The sequence below is a fragment of the Rhodnius prolixus genome, unplaced genomic scaffold, assembly GCF_049639745.1.
Source record: "Rhodnius prolixus isolate KJV_2025 unplaced genomic scaffold, Rpr scaffold_6, whole genome shotgun sequence".
In the NCBI taxonomy this organism is placed as follows: Eukaryota; Metazoa; Arthropoda; class Insecta; order Hemiptera; family Reduviidae; genus Rhodnius; species Rhodnius prolixus.
The window spans coordinates 25,827,226-25,843,159 of record NW_027411634.1 but is presented as its reverse complement, the minus strand read 5'-3'; the positions used below and the strand labels follow the sequence as shown (position 1 = coordinate 25,843,159).

At 33.0% G+C, this 15,934-nt stretch overlaps 1 protein-coding gene across 1 annotated transcript; it reads right to left on the bottom strand.

Annotated features, from left to right (window-relative positions):
* Window positions 1-2,621: 2,621 nt before the first annotated feature.
* On the bottom strand, window positions 2,622-3,497 carry LOC141460450 (uncharacterized). The gene has a single exon (XM_074140445.1). The coding sequence runs from the start codon at window positions 3,495-3,497 to the stop codon at window positions 2,622-2,624; it is 876 nt and encodes a 291-aa protein (XP_073996546.1).
* Window positions 3,498-15,934: the final 12,437 nt, after the last annotated feature.

Sequence of the window (15,934 nt, the reverse complement as noted above, 5' to 3'; positions counted from 1 at the left end):
TGTAGTAGATCTGTTTCTTCGAAAACGAGCATTTTTTTTTTAAATAAAAAAATTATTTAATGTAATTAAGTTTATCAAATTATAATTAAACTCATTTTTGTCCAGTTTTAGGGTAGCGTACGCCTTCTTCACTTCGCTCTGGATACGCCTTAAGCAAGGGCGTAAACGCAGATAGATCCTGGACATTTGAAGCGGTAAATCCAGGAACCACTGCAGTATTTTAGTTAGGAGAAATGTTAGTATTAAACTTTAAAAAAGTAAATTCCCAATTTCCAAACTACCGATAAAATAAATGTATTTTAAACAAAGTGATTGTTTGGGGCTATTATACCTATAGAACTGCTCCATGAAACTAGTATGTCTGTATTTACAATTGGTAAAATTATTTAAGCACAATTTTGGCCGTTTTGGTTTGTTGATTCTGTCAAATCTAGGTTAAATTTGACTTTAACATGCGTCAAATATATATGTCAAATTAACATGTTATATTTAGTTAAATATGATAAATTATTGATTACTTAACTTAATCAAACATTCATTAGAAAATCAAATTACGAAATTCGAGGAAAATGTAACATGTTATTTAAATTTTATTGGAATATTTACTTCATTGCTATTTATTTATATACTTGTTAATGTAGATTTAATTTTTCTCTGATATATCGAATATCTATTTCGCTAAAATATCAAACTTAAAAAAAAAAATCCTGCTAGTTTTTTTACACCTTGTGTACCACGTACACATTTATGATTAATCCTACAAATTATTTTAAATATTTTTTTAGGATAAATGATTTTAAGTAATAAATCTTAAATAGCCCTGTAATGCACCACTTAGTGCAAATCTTTCATTAACGGAGATCAAAAGTATTTTTCAGGATTGAATGAAATAATAAATTGAATGAATTTACCAGTAAGTTAACGATTTATTTTATTTTTATTTTCTCTATTTAGGGTGCGTCAACATCCTTTTATGAATTTTTAAAATTTTCTTTATTTTGATCCATTTAATTCCATTAAATTTGATTTTTTTTTTTTGTAGTGGAACCATAAACAAAAAGTAAAAATGGCAATAACAGAACAAGTAGATCCTTTTGAGCATCTTAAAGCTAATCTGACATAAAAAAAAAAAGAATTCTAGATGATGAAGCAAAAGAAAGAATAGGCACGAATTTAACGCTTTATTACACAATTTTCTCAAGAAAAGACAACTGTCTTTTTCTCTTTTCTTTACTCTTGCCACTTGATCTTCAAATGAGTGTGCTGTCAAGCATTATATCGAAAATCTGTTGTGAACATTCTCACGTCACTTATTTTTCTTTTTATGGAAACTTACTTTTTTATGGCACTTAAAGTACTTCATATTCAACTTCTCATACATATTTGCTTGAAAGTTACAATACAATTAAAAAAATATAAAAAAAACGCAAAACTTAATTAAATGAATCTCCGGTCCTAAGCGCGTCCTCACACTATCTGCTCTGACAAACCTGAACATCTTTGAATTCCTCTTAACCCCAGCAATTCATTATTAGATGAATAGACTAATCTTGCCTGCCCATACTTTACGTGGTTTTAAAAAGCAACCACAAAATATTCCATTGATTTTTCGCTATTTTCGGATAATCAATTCATATAAACAAATGCTGACATTGTTTATTAAAAGGTTAATAACGAAAGTTAGCCACATTTTGGTTAGAAGCAGACTCAGGTGCCGATTACATACTAGATATTATACATAATTATGACAAAATGATATTTAATAGCAAACCTAGCTTAAGGTTTCTCTTAGCCCCTTTGAAATTTAGTCAACCGGACTTCTTGGTAGAAGCTGTGGCCAATAGTTTATCATAATTATACAAAGACACTATCCAACCCTAAGTGATAGGCCAGCGTTCTGTATTATAAATAACCTTGCTCATTATATAGTTGTATGTAACTTATGGTCGTATGTTTAGCATAAATTTAATAATTTTTTGATGGGAATTTCTTCAATTCAATTTACTTCAGAAGCAATTCTGACGAAACCAACTAACCTAAATTTTAACAAAGGTCTGGGTTCAAACAGGATATAATTTAGGTTATATTAAATTTGGCTTACAGCTTTCTACATACTTATTTGACACTTTTCCATATTATTGATACAAATTAGTAACTGGCATCTTACCTTAAGAACAGGATTAATGGAAAGTCTAATTTCGATTTCGAACCATTTAAACGAATAATTCAACTCAAACTTTGCTTTGTAAAATAATTTGGTAAATGTAAAGAATAGCACCCGAAGGTGTGGCCTAATTCGAAGTGATTCTGATTCGCTGTTACCATATAACCCGCCAAATTCAAATGTAAATATAAAAAGATTTATTTTATATTTACATTTAAATCTGGCGGGTTATATGGTAACAGCGAATCAGAATCACTTCGAATTATTTATTTAAGACTGAAAACCTTTTGGTGGGGGCTGCGCCCCCACACCCCTGCTATAAATTTTTTTCATTGTGGGGGCTTCGCCCCCCACACCCCTTCTACCTAAATAGATAAAATCCCTAATGTTTAATAGAGTTCACACACGCGATTCAAACAAATAATGATAGAAACAAAAACAGCTTACCTTAATATGGCTAATCCCTTTCAGGCGGCCTGTATACGGCAGCTACACCCTCCAGAAAATCTCGCATTAGGTCGCCACTGGAAGAATGACTCCTATGCCACATATACTCCGCTAAATAAGAGTCAAACTGGCCAGTGACGGTCCTAGTTGGTAGCTGCCTTTTTATGGAACTCCATGTTCCCTCAATAGCATTCGTGTGCACACCAGTTTTCGGGTCTTTAAAATTTAGGGAGTGATTCACTTTCAAGTGCTTGAACCCTTCGTCTGCTAGACAGTCATGTGACTTCCAACAGTCCGAGTAAATTGTAGATCCTGGCAGTATGAAAGTCTTAATGACATCTAGCAACGTATCTTTATCCCTAGTTTCAACGACCCTGAAAAAACATTTATTGGACCCCCTCTCCACACCACCAAACACCCATCTACCATCCACATGCTTACCTCTATTGTATTTTCTCTTTCCAAACTTGCTTTCATCTATTTCCACAATCTTACCGACGCCACCAAGCATACTACTTTCATTTATCACAATCTCCATGCACACCTCTCTATAAAAACTTCGCCAGTCACACACAGATACGCTACTCAAGCTCAATTCAAAACAAACATCATGTTGCGTCCTCTTTTGTACAAAAAACTTAGTCATCAACAGCACATCAATCAAAGCAATCTTACTTCTTTCAAACCAGGAACCCTTACGCACACTTCTTCTCAGATCGTGAGAAGGGGTCGAATACACTCGGCACCTCCATTCATACTTATCAATTGCACTATTTTGTTTACTCAATTTCATATCACATCCACACTTCGGGCATACATATCTTCTACCAATTAAAGCAACATCCATACAAAATTGCAAAACTTTCATTTCTCCATCCTCACTCATATTACATTCATGCTTTAACAAGTAGAAGAACTCTAAATTCAAAACACTCATTTTAATGGAGTTTCAAAAAATAGGCACCTACAAAGTAACAAAAATTGCTAAAAACGTAGCACATGTAGCCACTGGCGGGAACTGATAATACATTGAAAAAGGAAGCAGTTACTGTGCAGTAAGTGTACTGCGCATGCGCGCTAAATACAAATTGGTAAGAAGTTCAAAAAAATTATATACAGCACATTAGCGGGAAGTTGAGAAATTTAAAAAGAATATTTTGAACATTGGCGGGAAGTAGTTTAAAAAGTCAACGGTAAGTGTGCTGCACTGCGCATGCCCTAAAAATAAACAGGCCACACCTCCGGGCGCTATTCTTTACATTAGCCAATAATTTAATAATATTTGGTTTGAATCATACATATGGTACGAGTAATACTAACCATTGAAAAGAGGGGTTGAGTCTGACTTGTCTCATGCAGCAAGCAATACTAATTCCATCTCAACAATTAGCCAGCTCTGAGCTAATAAATCTAACCTGCTTAGGCGGTCGTAAATAATCAGTTCTTTAGAAGCAATTTCAGAATCTCACTTAATTGAAATTTCCAGAAAATTAATTAAAAAAAAAATACAGATACAAATATGCAATTAACATGCCCTCACTATTGATAACTACTGTGGTTCACAAAATTATAAGAATATTTGGAGGGTTGTGAGGAGATTAAAATTCAGTCGAACATTTTGGTAACTTTCCTGGCGTCCATGAAAACTCCTAGAAACAAGTTGAGGCATAATCACTTCTAGTCACCAAATGCTTCCCCAACGTCTTCTCACATGTTTTAAGAATGTCACCCTTTGACCACCTCTTAATCTGTTAAGTGAAAAGGTGTTAGATTGATAATTAGTTCGATCCATCGTTACTAGGAGCGGTTGCTCAGTTATGTAAAGTTCGATTTTGCCCTTCTCCTACTGCTATTTGACTGGTTGAAAATTGACTAATTTTCATTAACTAAATTTGAACTTTAGCGAACGTGTTTAGTTTTCCTTAATTAACTAGTTAGCGTTGGCCTGCATAAATTACAATTGTCGTTTCTAGCATTCAACCACCAAATTTGGAAAGTTGGTTTTCATTTTGTAAGATAAATACTAAAAATAATTTATTTTCGAATCTTTAAATTTGTAAATGTAGAAATGTTTCTAATGCCTTATTATATTAAATAGTTGGTGAAGCCGTACATTGTGTTGAAGTGACGTTTTAGAAGATTGCCTAAAACTGCAACTAACTGAGACTAGTCTTAATAAATGATTGGGAAAATGTTTTAAAACAAATTAAAAGGCGTGCATCAATTTCTGAATAAGATAAGAAAGTGAAAGGAATCCAATGAATTACGTAAAATTATTCCTGGCGCAAATAAGGTTTTGAAGACTTGGACAAAAAGATTACACGTTGTGAGTCGTTAATTATTTTTTTCAACAAGCTGTTGCATCTTTGCGCCAGAGGAGAGATTTTCGATGCATCTGAGAGCCTAAACACACACTTCGACCACCATTTAATTATACAGCTCTCCAAAAATTCCTTATTTGTTTCAAATTCATAGAGAGCCATTGTATTAAACTTGTATTCAACGGTGCTTCGGTATAATATTATATTGATTTAATAATTAGTAACGAAGATTGAACGAAAATCATTAGATGTTTAACAAAATTATGATACAAAATGCCCTTTAAAATGATAGAAGAGGAATGAAGAACTGAGGTAATAATAATGATAATGAAAAATGAATTTAAAGTCCAAGGACATTTAACCTGTAACAAAACAAAAACTCATCTTTACCCTCATTTTATAAAAATGAAAGTTCATAAATTTATAGGAATTACCTTAGGACAGAGAGTAAGTTTATGCAAACACTTTTTAGTATGAATGAACATTACCGCGTCACATTGAATACAATGAACGTTAGATTCTCATCAGCATTATTACAATGTTGACTGGTCATTTTCATCAAGGGTATGTAATTAGAGCTTTCAGTTATGTTAATTTTTTTTCACCCGTAAACAAAAGATTCGGTATTAGGGTTATTTCTTTATTGTTTTTGGTTCTTTGTACTGAAGGGTTAGTGTGAATCTTAGATTGATTAAGCTGACATCTTATTTGATAAGTGAGAATCAATATGGCTAGTAGATAAAAATTATTTTAGTTCAATTCGTATTATGTGCAATGAGTGCCTGACATTAAATGGATATAAAAGTAACATTTGTGTTATGTTGGTTTCAGTGCGAATTACTCATGACGCTGTGTACTTCACAGAACGTTATAATGCTGAGGTAGGGAAACGTTTAGCCATTTGGAAGAAAAATAAGTAAAAAGTTAAAAAATCAGGTAATATTAACTAATTTATAAAATATTAAGGATTCAAATTGGCGAGGAATCGGTCCAAATAAAAAACAATAACTCTCTTTTTGCCAACGTTTCGACAAATATATTGCGTTTTTCAGGGCATGGTTATGTACCCCACATATGGTTGAGTTACAGAAAACTAGGAAATCTCATGACTGTAACCTTGACAAAAAACTTTTAAAGAAAAATCCTCTTGCCAGCATATTTCCATCATTGTCTATTGTAATGGCAAATTTGTACATATTGTAATTTCCGTTTTTGAAATATTTTGTCAACACCTTCACCCACATTTTATTTCATTTTGGGTACTTCATAATACAACCCATGTATTACTGTCGACAATAATTTAATTTCGATAATTAGTCGCAAAATCAATGTTTTCACTTGTCATAAAAGCAGTAGTACTAGTAAGTAAAATAGGATATTGGTTTCAATTTGTATTCCGGACCAAGGATTTGGATTAAGCATAGTAGTGCACAGATGTCTTCTGGAAGTAATACGTCTAGCCTATGAAAGAAACATTGCCACCAGATGTTGAAGGGAAGACCACAAAGTTGTAGAAGCAGTAAAGGGTTTGTTACAGTAGGTTGTACCATTGTGTCCAGACAAACAGCATATTGAAAATTCTTTAGCAATATTTCTTATTGGAAAGCGAATGTAGGACCAAAGTTAGACAAGAAATATTTTAAAAAAAGTGGCGTAAAAATTTGCCCATGGAGAAGTCTTGTTAAGTTAATACATTGAATAAATTGGTGAAATTTATTATACACTGCTCCACAAAAAAAGTGGCGCACTTTAAAAATGCGTTATTTTTTTTCTCTGTAACTTTTTTGTTCTACATTTTATTTTAGTTAGCAAATATAAGAAGTATAAAGTTACGGGAGGGCTAAAATAAAATAAGAAAATGATCTAAAAGAAATAAAAACCTTTAATTTAACAAAAAAAGTACTTCCCAGCCAAAAATGAATTTGAAAAAAAGTATTTCTTCCGATTAAAAATAGAGAAAAAGAATTTTAGTAACGTGTATTGCTCGCATTACTGCATCCAACCTCCTCGGCATACTCCTTATTAAATTTCTCACGAAATCTTGTGTTAATTCCTCCCATATCTCCACCAGAGCACCTCGCAACTCTTCTAAGCTCCTGGGAGGATTATTTCTCCAACTTAATCGCCTACCCAGCTCATCCCAAAGATGCTCAATTGGATTTAAATCCGGGCTGCGTGCTGGTCATCTCAGAACACGAATGCCAGTATCGTGGAGATATTGAACAACACAGGCGGCAGTGTGTGGTCGGGCATTTCTTGCATAAAAATAAAATTTTCCCCAATAAATGGTGCATAGGGTATCACATATTGCTGCAAAATTTCCCTCACATACAAATCTGTATTCAAGATTGCCCTGTTGAACACGTGGAGCTCAGTTTAAGCCCCCATAGAAATCTCAGCCCACACCATCACAGAACCACCTCCGAATGGTAGTCTACCAGAAATATTGCACGGAGCGTAGCGCTTCCCAGGCCTTCGGTAAACTCGTCGCCTCCCATCAGGTGCGTAGAGAGCAAAACGGGACTCGTCTGAAAAGGGAACGTTTCTACAATCGTTCTCAGACAGTTGCGGTGTTCCCTAGCGAACTCTAGACGGGCTCTCCGATGGTCTACGGTGAACAATGGTCCTGTGGCTTGCTTCCTAGGGCGTAAATTCATTTCAGCGAGCCTTCTTCGTACAGTTTCGGCACTGACTGAAACTCTACGAACAGTAAGCAGTGTTTGAGCAGTTTCAGAAGGAGTTGATGTACGATTTCTCAGAGTGTGAATTCTAATAAATCGGTCATCAAGTGCTTCTGTGGCTCTTGGTCGACCCGAACCTTGTCTGCGAGTGCAGAGGCCTGTCTCCCGGTAACGATGGATGGCTCTACGGACGGTGGTCTCAGGCAACCCTAACGTTCGTGCTGCGTACCGCTGTCTCCGTCCATCCTCAACTATTGCAATAATACGGGCCACTTGCTCTGAAGTAATCACCATTTTCTGAGAATTTGCAATGCTTTCAGCTTGAAAAAAGTCGAAACGCAACTGTAGAGGTCAATAAATTTATTTACTGTTGAGGTAAAGTTCACGTTGTTGTTTACACAAAAAGACCGAAGGGGATTAAACGAGGAATTGCTTCTCTATTTACAAGAAACTTTGGGCCTTGTTTCGATTAATTGTTCCCTGACAGTTTATGAAAATAATTAAAACTAATAATCTTTCCCCAAAATGTGATAAAACAAAAAATAAACGCTTTTTTCAAAGTGCGCCACTTTTTTTGTGGAGCAGTTTATATTAATAAATTATTAAATAAATTGTGTGCCTTTCCTTAACAATAACCGCAGGATATTAAAGTTATCGAACAATAAAATTATATTGCAAAGGGTAAAAAAAGAACAACCCTAAAATTTATTAATTGTTTGAAATTTAGAGATTATTTTTACTGCTAGCTCATTTAATCCCAAGACTGGGGAAGTGCAATGTATGACACATAGCCAACTCATTATATATACATATAACCAGTAAGTATTGTCCATAGGCCTACTGTGTGTAGTACATCTAAAGTGGAGTTCAATGACGTATTGGCCAACTTCATATTTTACACTGTTCTTAAGTGACGTCACTTTAATTTTTTTTTCTAAAATCATTACTTTTTCCCAATAAAAATGTTATTGCTCAGAAAGTTTTAGTTCGAATTCGATTCTGATGATACGGTTAGAAAGACAGATAAATTTTCTAAAAATTGATACAATATTGAAGCATAAGTTTTTCTCTAATCAGCCTTAATCTCCCTCCGAATGCTGGAAAAATAAAAGTAATCGAAATTTTTAAGAAAACTCATTTCTTAAACTTGAGTGCTCGTGAACACGTTTTCTTATAAAACAAACGTAATTTCTCATACGAAGATAAAAGGAATCCTGGAAAATGATATACTGTTTTAAAGCCCATTAAACAAAGAAACTTTTATAAAAAGTGGCCAGCACCTAGGTCTGATAATGATCACATAAGGGCCTAATGAGTTTTCTTGAAAATTTCGATTATTTTATTTTTCCAGCATTCGGAGGAAGATTGAGGCTGTTTGGAGAATAACTAATGCTTCGAAATGGTATCAATTTTTAGAAAATTTATCTGTCTTTCTAACCGTGTCATTAGAATCGAATTCGGACTAAAACTTTCTGAGTAACAACATTTTTATAGGAAAAAAGTAATGATTTTAGAAAAAAAAAATTAAAGTGACGTCACTCAAGAACAGTGGAAAATATGAAGTTGGCCAATACGTCATTGAACTCCACTTTAGATGTACTACCCGCAGTAGGCCTATGGACAATACTTACTGGTTCATGTATATATATTTCAGCATATTTTTTGCACTTTTTACAACTCGTTGTAGTTTTAAGATTTAGCCTTTTTTTCGGTAATTCATTTTTTTTTTTTCTGTACAGTTTCATGATATAAATGGCTTATTAGAATGATGTCTGGATTAGATTAGAACCCTTAGGAATTGGCTTCAAAGAAAGTCTACTCACCTGCGTCACAGAGGAAATAATAAATGGATAGATACATTGTTAAACAAACTAGATTATTAACATCGAATGCAGATAAAACATTAAATGAAATAGATATACTACTACTTGCTAGCAGCCATTAAAATTTATAAAGTGTTTTCCTTGGTCCGTAAACGATTTGTAATTTGTTCCCAGAGAAAAATGTGGGTAGCTGGTCTTAAAATCTAGTTGCTAATAATGGGAATCGATTCTTTAATCTAGAGAAGTAGCAAACTATGGGTTTCTATTGAATCTAAAGTTACTATAGTTACTGCAGTGAAATTGTATAGAAGAAAAAGTTACTGCCAGATAAAATGGTTTCAATTAATAAACTGTTACCTTGACAGTAAGCGATTATATTACGTTCGCCAATTGTCCGCTTATTTCCAGATCTACTGCTGCTACTAACTGCTTGTGCATTACTTTATTGTTCTTTGATATTAACTAGATGTTTTATAGTTTACCTTAATTTAAATAGAAATGAGTAATTCTAAGTAAAAAAGTGGGGCATTTTTTGCTTTAAAATTTAAAAATGGTTTACTTCTTTAAACATTGGCTACATTTTCTACATTTCAGCAATCCTTTTTCAATATTTTCTACAACTTAAGCTGCAAGCCATCTGTGAGCCAGAAGCTATCCTTAAAGCAAAGAAAGAGAAGCTTAAAATTGAAATCTTCCAATACTGAGAGAGACTATTTCACTGATCGATGCGCGCTCTTGTAGTCTTGTTCAAGAAGTACTTATTGATTTTTAAAACAACTTCTATAATCTCCTTAACAAAAACTTACTGTTTAAAATGTTAAGTATAAGGGTTGATTAAACGCCAAAAGGTACACAAATCAGCGAGTACCCAACATTTCATTAATATTTAAGTAATTCTACTGCATTAATTTTCATTAATAAGTTATTTTTTAGAATTTATTAGATGTCACAGACCCTTATGCTGGCCACTTCATTCATAATATTTTTTTGTTATAATTATGATAAATCACATATACGTACATGCATGTTAAAGTAGAAAAAGACAAAGTTAGAGTAGGCTACTGTCTTGAATTCGTCTTACCGAAATATTCGTGAGCACAAATAACACACAGTTATAACAAGTAGATTATTCAACAACAATTATTGTAAACGTTTGTTTACCTATTATAAACGTTTGACTACTTCATAAAATAACAATTACTTTAATCGAAGAATGAACTTAAACCGACGATTTTTATTTAAAAATAAAAATAAATAAATAAAATAAACAAAATCATTGATGTATGTTGGTGTAAGCATTTTCTAAAAAAGGTTTTGAATTTTTTAGCCTCATATTTTTTTTTTATATTTTTTATAACGTTTTTCTTTTAAACCTGTAATTAGTAGTTTGATTATTATAAATAACTAGATATTACAGTCAATCTACAGTGCTACTTGAACATATATTTTGTAGACGAAAATGGCCAGCATAAGGGTCTGTGACATCTAATAAATTCTAAAAAATAACTTATTAATGAAAATTAATGCAGTAGAATTACTTAAATATTAATGAAATGTTGGGTACTCGCTGATTTGTGTACCTTTTGGCGTTTAATCAACCCTTATACTTAACATTTTAAACTGTAAGTTTTTGTTAAGGAGATTTTTGTACCTTTTGGATAGATTTTCCTTTTTGTCTATTTGGAATGTTACATATCTGCTTTACAGATTTTTTTAAAATTTGGAATAAGCAATTCTATCATTATAACCTGATAAGGTGGTAAGTCGGAACCATAACTACCACTGGAGAGATCTTTTTAAAGATTGATTATAGTTGCGGTGCCCCAAACCATCCTCAATAACAATTTTTTTGAAAAAGCGTTTTGAATAATGTAGGAAGGTATTTGTACGTACATAGCAAAATTAAACTGCGATTTCAGTACTTCCTTTTAAGAGGAGTAAGAAAAATAAATTGCGATTGCAGTACTTCTCCCTAAGAGGCAAAGATTTTTTAATCGACAATTCATTGATTTAAATCGGTTCACTCATTGATAATTTAAACGATTGCAGTACTTCTTCTTAGTAGATGCAAGAGCATGATAGCACTTCACAGCAACGTAGAGGAGCTTTAACCACTTATTCCAGTTGAATTTTATCAAAATCGGGCTAACCGTTATAGAAATATTGGTAATAATAGTTTTAGAAAGGGCCTTATTTGGGTGGGGCGAACTCCCCTCCTTATGAGACACTGCGTCGAGACTTTTAAAGTGTAAATCTGTACAAAATTTCAATTCGAATCACACTTCATTCATGAAAATCGGTTCGCGTGTCGATAATTTGAAACGATTGCTATACTTCCCCTTAACAAGTGTAAGAGCTGATCGCCGCTTTAATGTTACGTAGGGCAGCCCTAACCCTATCATCCTACCAAATTTTAATAAAATCGGGCCAAGATTTACAGAGTAATTAGTAATAATAATTTTGGAAGGGGCCTTACATTAAGGGGGCTAACTCCTTTCCCATTCGATGTACAGGGTCGAGACCCCCAAAAGGCACATCTACATAAAATTCCGAATCGAATGACGCCTCATTCATGAAAATCGGTTCACGCGTTTAGGCGCTACGTTGTTTACAAAAAGGTAACAAGAACAAGAACATTTTTTGAAAAAGCCGTTTTTGCTCATTTTCGGCAACTTTTTTCTTGAAAACTATTAGATCTGGGTTGTTGCAAAAAAATTACATCTATAAAGGAGGGTTTGCCCTTTATTTTAAAGAAAATTTGGGAATTTTATCTTTTGTAGAAAAAGAGAAAAAAATTGTCAAAGTTGGGTGTTTTTCAACGTTACGCTTTTTCGTGCACTTTTTGTCGATCAACCCTTATACAACTGTCCTACCGGACAGTTTTAATTCCTGATTTCAACGTAGTCGATTTTTTAAAATCTTTTCATAAGCTGATAAAAGCAAAAACTGAAAATGCAATGGATTCCTAATAAAAAAAAGTTTGGTTTCATTTTAACGCAGACTTTTTCCTACCATAGTGTTGCGAAATATTACTTTTTTGTGAAATGCATTTTTTTTTTTTTTAATGAAAACGAAATAGCGTGTGAAAAACTTGTACCATATGCTTGCACCATTGAATCTGTAGAAAAAACAAAAAATATGCAAATACACATATTTAGTCCTCTTTCAGTAGGGAAGAAACCTACAACATGGAGTGATAGAAAATCGCAAAGCTAGTGGAACAGCTGATGGGTTTGTTAATGGTGAAACATGGTGGAGTATTTGAATTAAAGAAAAGGGTCCACAACTTATTCCGACCCATTTTAACATAAATTTTTTTTCCCATCGAGTTCTTTTAAATATCTAGGGGTTAGGTTTTAATATTTGTTATCACTTTTTGTACAAACTACGTAAATACAAAAATACCAGCTATTAACCATATACTTTATTTAAACTTGATCGAAGATTTTTTTGAAGTAATTAAAAGTAAAGGAATTGGTTATTTTTTTAGGTGGGGCTTTTTGGTCCAACTACTATTTAGGTGTCTTAGAAGAGAGAGAAGCTCATTCTTTACTATTAACCATTTTTCCCCCTTATCAAATACAGTTTCTCGAAGGATTTGAAACCACTTGCAAACCCGTGCTTCATAAAAAACTACACTAACTCTTTTCTTAAAGTGGTCGATTCCAATTTTTTTTAATCCAACTTGAGTTATATGAATTCAAAATCCAAAAATTGTTTAATTTTATTATATATACACTGGGCCAAAAAAGTCTGTGAACACTAACCTAAATTTTATTACTTTTATTATTATCTTATTAGAAACTTCTTTTATTTTCAAATGAAATATACTATTCGATAGAGAGAAACCAGAATTTTTCATTTTATATTCAATCTTTTATTTTTGTTCAACAGGAATATCACAATTAAATGTTTAACAAAACAACACCCCAAACGAATGCAAAAAAAGTCTGTGAACACTTTGCAGAAATAAATCATTCTTACACATTGTACGTGAATTATAAATTTTAAAAACTTGTAGGACCTCCTATGTTCCTAATCACTTCCAACAAGCGAGCTTTCATCGATCCTAATAATTTTGTGGTCGTCAATGTTGGAATTTTATCCCACTCTTCTAAAATAGCGTTTTTTAGTTGTTCACGGTTTTTTATTCCTCGTTTATTTATTTCGCGGCTGATTTCATCCCACAAATGTTCTATTGGGTTAAGGTCTGGCAATTGTGGAGGGGTGTTTAGGCGCCAGAGTGTATTATTTAAAAGCCATTCCCGAGTTTTTGGTGCGGTATGTTTCGGGTCATTGTCTTGTTGGAAGACAAACGTTCCCTCCAACCCTAATTTTTTTGAATTTTCTTTTAAATTGCGTCTTAATATATCCACATACACATATTGGTCCATCATACCATTAATTAGATCTAACTTGCCCACTCCTTTAGCACTCATGCACCCCACACCAGAATGTTGCCTCCCCCATGCTTAAAAGTAGGCTTCATATTTTTCATTTTCATAGCTTCATTTCTTTTTCGCCACACTTTTTGTCGTCAATCAGACCCACATACATTGAATTTCGACTCATCTGAAAAGATTACGGTTTCCCAGAAACTAGAAAGCTTAGAAACATATTCTTTCGCGAAATCCAATCGGCGGTTACTATTTATTTTATTGATTAAAGGTTTTTTCCTCGGGACTCGACCGCAATAATCGTATTCATGTAATTTATTTCTAATTGTCTGTGGTGTTACGCTTACACATAACCACTTGATAATTCTTGACTGATTTTTGAGCGCTTGTCCTGGGTTCTTCTCGAACAGACTTTAGAATTTGCAGTTTATGAAAGGAATTAAGTTTTGGTGGCCGTCCACTGCGTGGCCTACTAATCACATTTCCGTACTTTTTAATTATATTATGCACCGTTGAAGGGTTTTTTTGAACTATCTTCCCTATTTCTCGAATACTTTTTCTTTCATTTCGCAACGTCACAATAAGTTCTCGAATTGGTCTGGGAACTTCCATATTAGTGGTTAAATATGTACTAATTAGATTATTTATTCACAAAACTGACTGTAGTGGTTTCTACAATACAATAGAGAACTTTGAAACTTTATTCAATCGTTTTTCTGTTTGTTATCTTAATGTTTTTACATATTTATACAGCTGTTCACAGACTTTTTTTGCATTCGTTTGGGGTGTTGTTTTGTTAAACATTTAATTGTGATATTCCTGCTGAACAAAAATAAAAGATTGAATATAAAATGAAAAACTCTGGTTTCTCTCTATCGAATAGTATATTTCATTTGAAAATAAAAGAAGTTTCTAATAAGATAATAATAAAAGTAATAAAATTTAGGTTAGTGTTCACAGACTTTTTTGGCCCAGTGTAAATATATGTTTTATATTTTTTGTAATTTAAAATCTTATGTGCGAAACCTTTATTGCCTTCTCTTAAATGAAATTATGAAATAAAGCTATTATTATTTTGTTTAGAGAGCGGGTTCTAGAGACAATTTCGCTAGAAGCTGGATATGCCTTGTACAGGACTATGAGATAGTTGTACGGGACGCCTGGAGATACGTATAAGGAGAAGAGAAAAACGACTGTTGCGATGGAAAGGATTTTGAAGCCGATCTAACTTTTCTGGGTATGAAGAATTTGAGGACATACTGCTCAAGAATGTAGGTATCTAAGATTGATTAAAAAGTTATTGAGGATTTATGTTTCTTGATATCATAGTAGGCTGAATAACTTGGTAAATTGTTTTAAAAAAGCACTTTAGAGGGTTATCTGAAATCTCACAAAAATAATTTTTCTAGGACACAATTTACACATGAAAGAGAGAGAGAGAGGTTTATTTCGCTTTAGTTTAAGTTTAAGGGGAAATCGTCGCAGCCATTTTTGATTATAACAGGAAAACATGTCAATAAAAGTTATCCAGTTTTCGAATTTCAGTAGAAACGTTTATCATTCATAAGTCAATCAATCAATTAATCATTTTATTTGCACAAAAGAGTACATCTTTATGGCAAGGAGTTGAGGTCACAATATTTACAAAAAATATCATTCATAAGTAACAATGGTGCAAAGTGAAACAAAAACATCAAGATTTCTACATATTTTAGTTCTTAAAGATAGGGACTGATTTAAGGTGTCTTACGGAATGAGCCTTTTTCATTGAATTAGCAAGTCCTTTAATTGCTGGAATCTCTGTCTGGAAACAGCATTTCGAAAATAAAAACTAACCTGAAGTGGAGGAAAGAACTCAATACTTTGAGGATCAAGAGCCGCAAAATTAATGTATTCAAGTTTAAAAACTATCTATTTCAGTTACGTTAATCTTCAAATTATATTTTGAAAATAAATCTAGGAAAGATTACTTATGCAAAAAATAATAATTAATTGTGCTCATTACTTCGTAATTCTTCCATTTTTCAACTTGAGGGTATTCTCCATTTTTTATTGAATAACTTGCTTTGCAGAGTGCCGAAAATGGATTAATTAGAAGGTC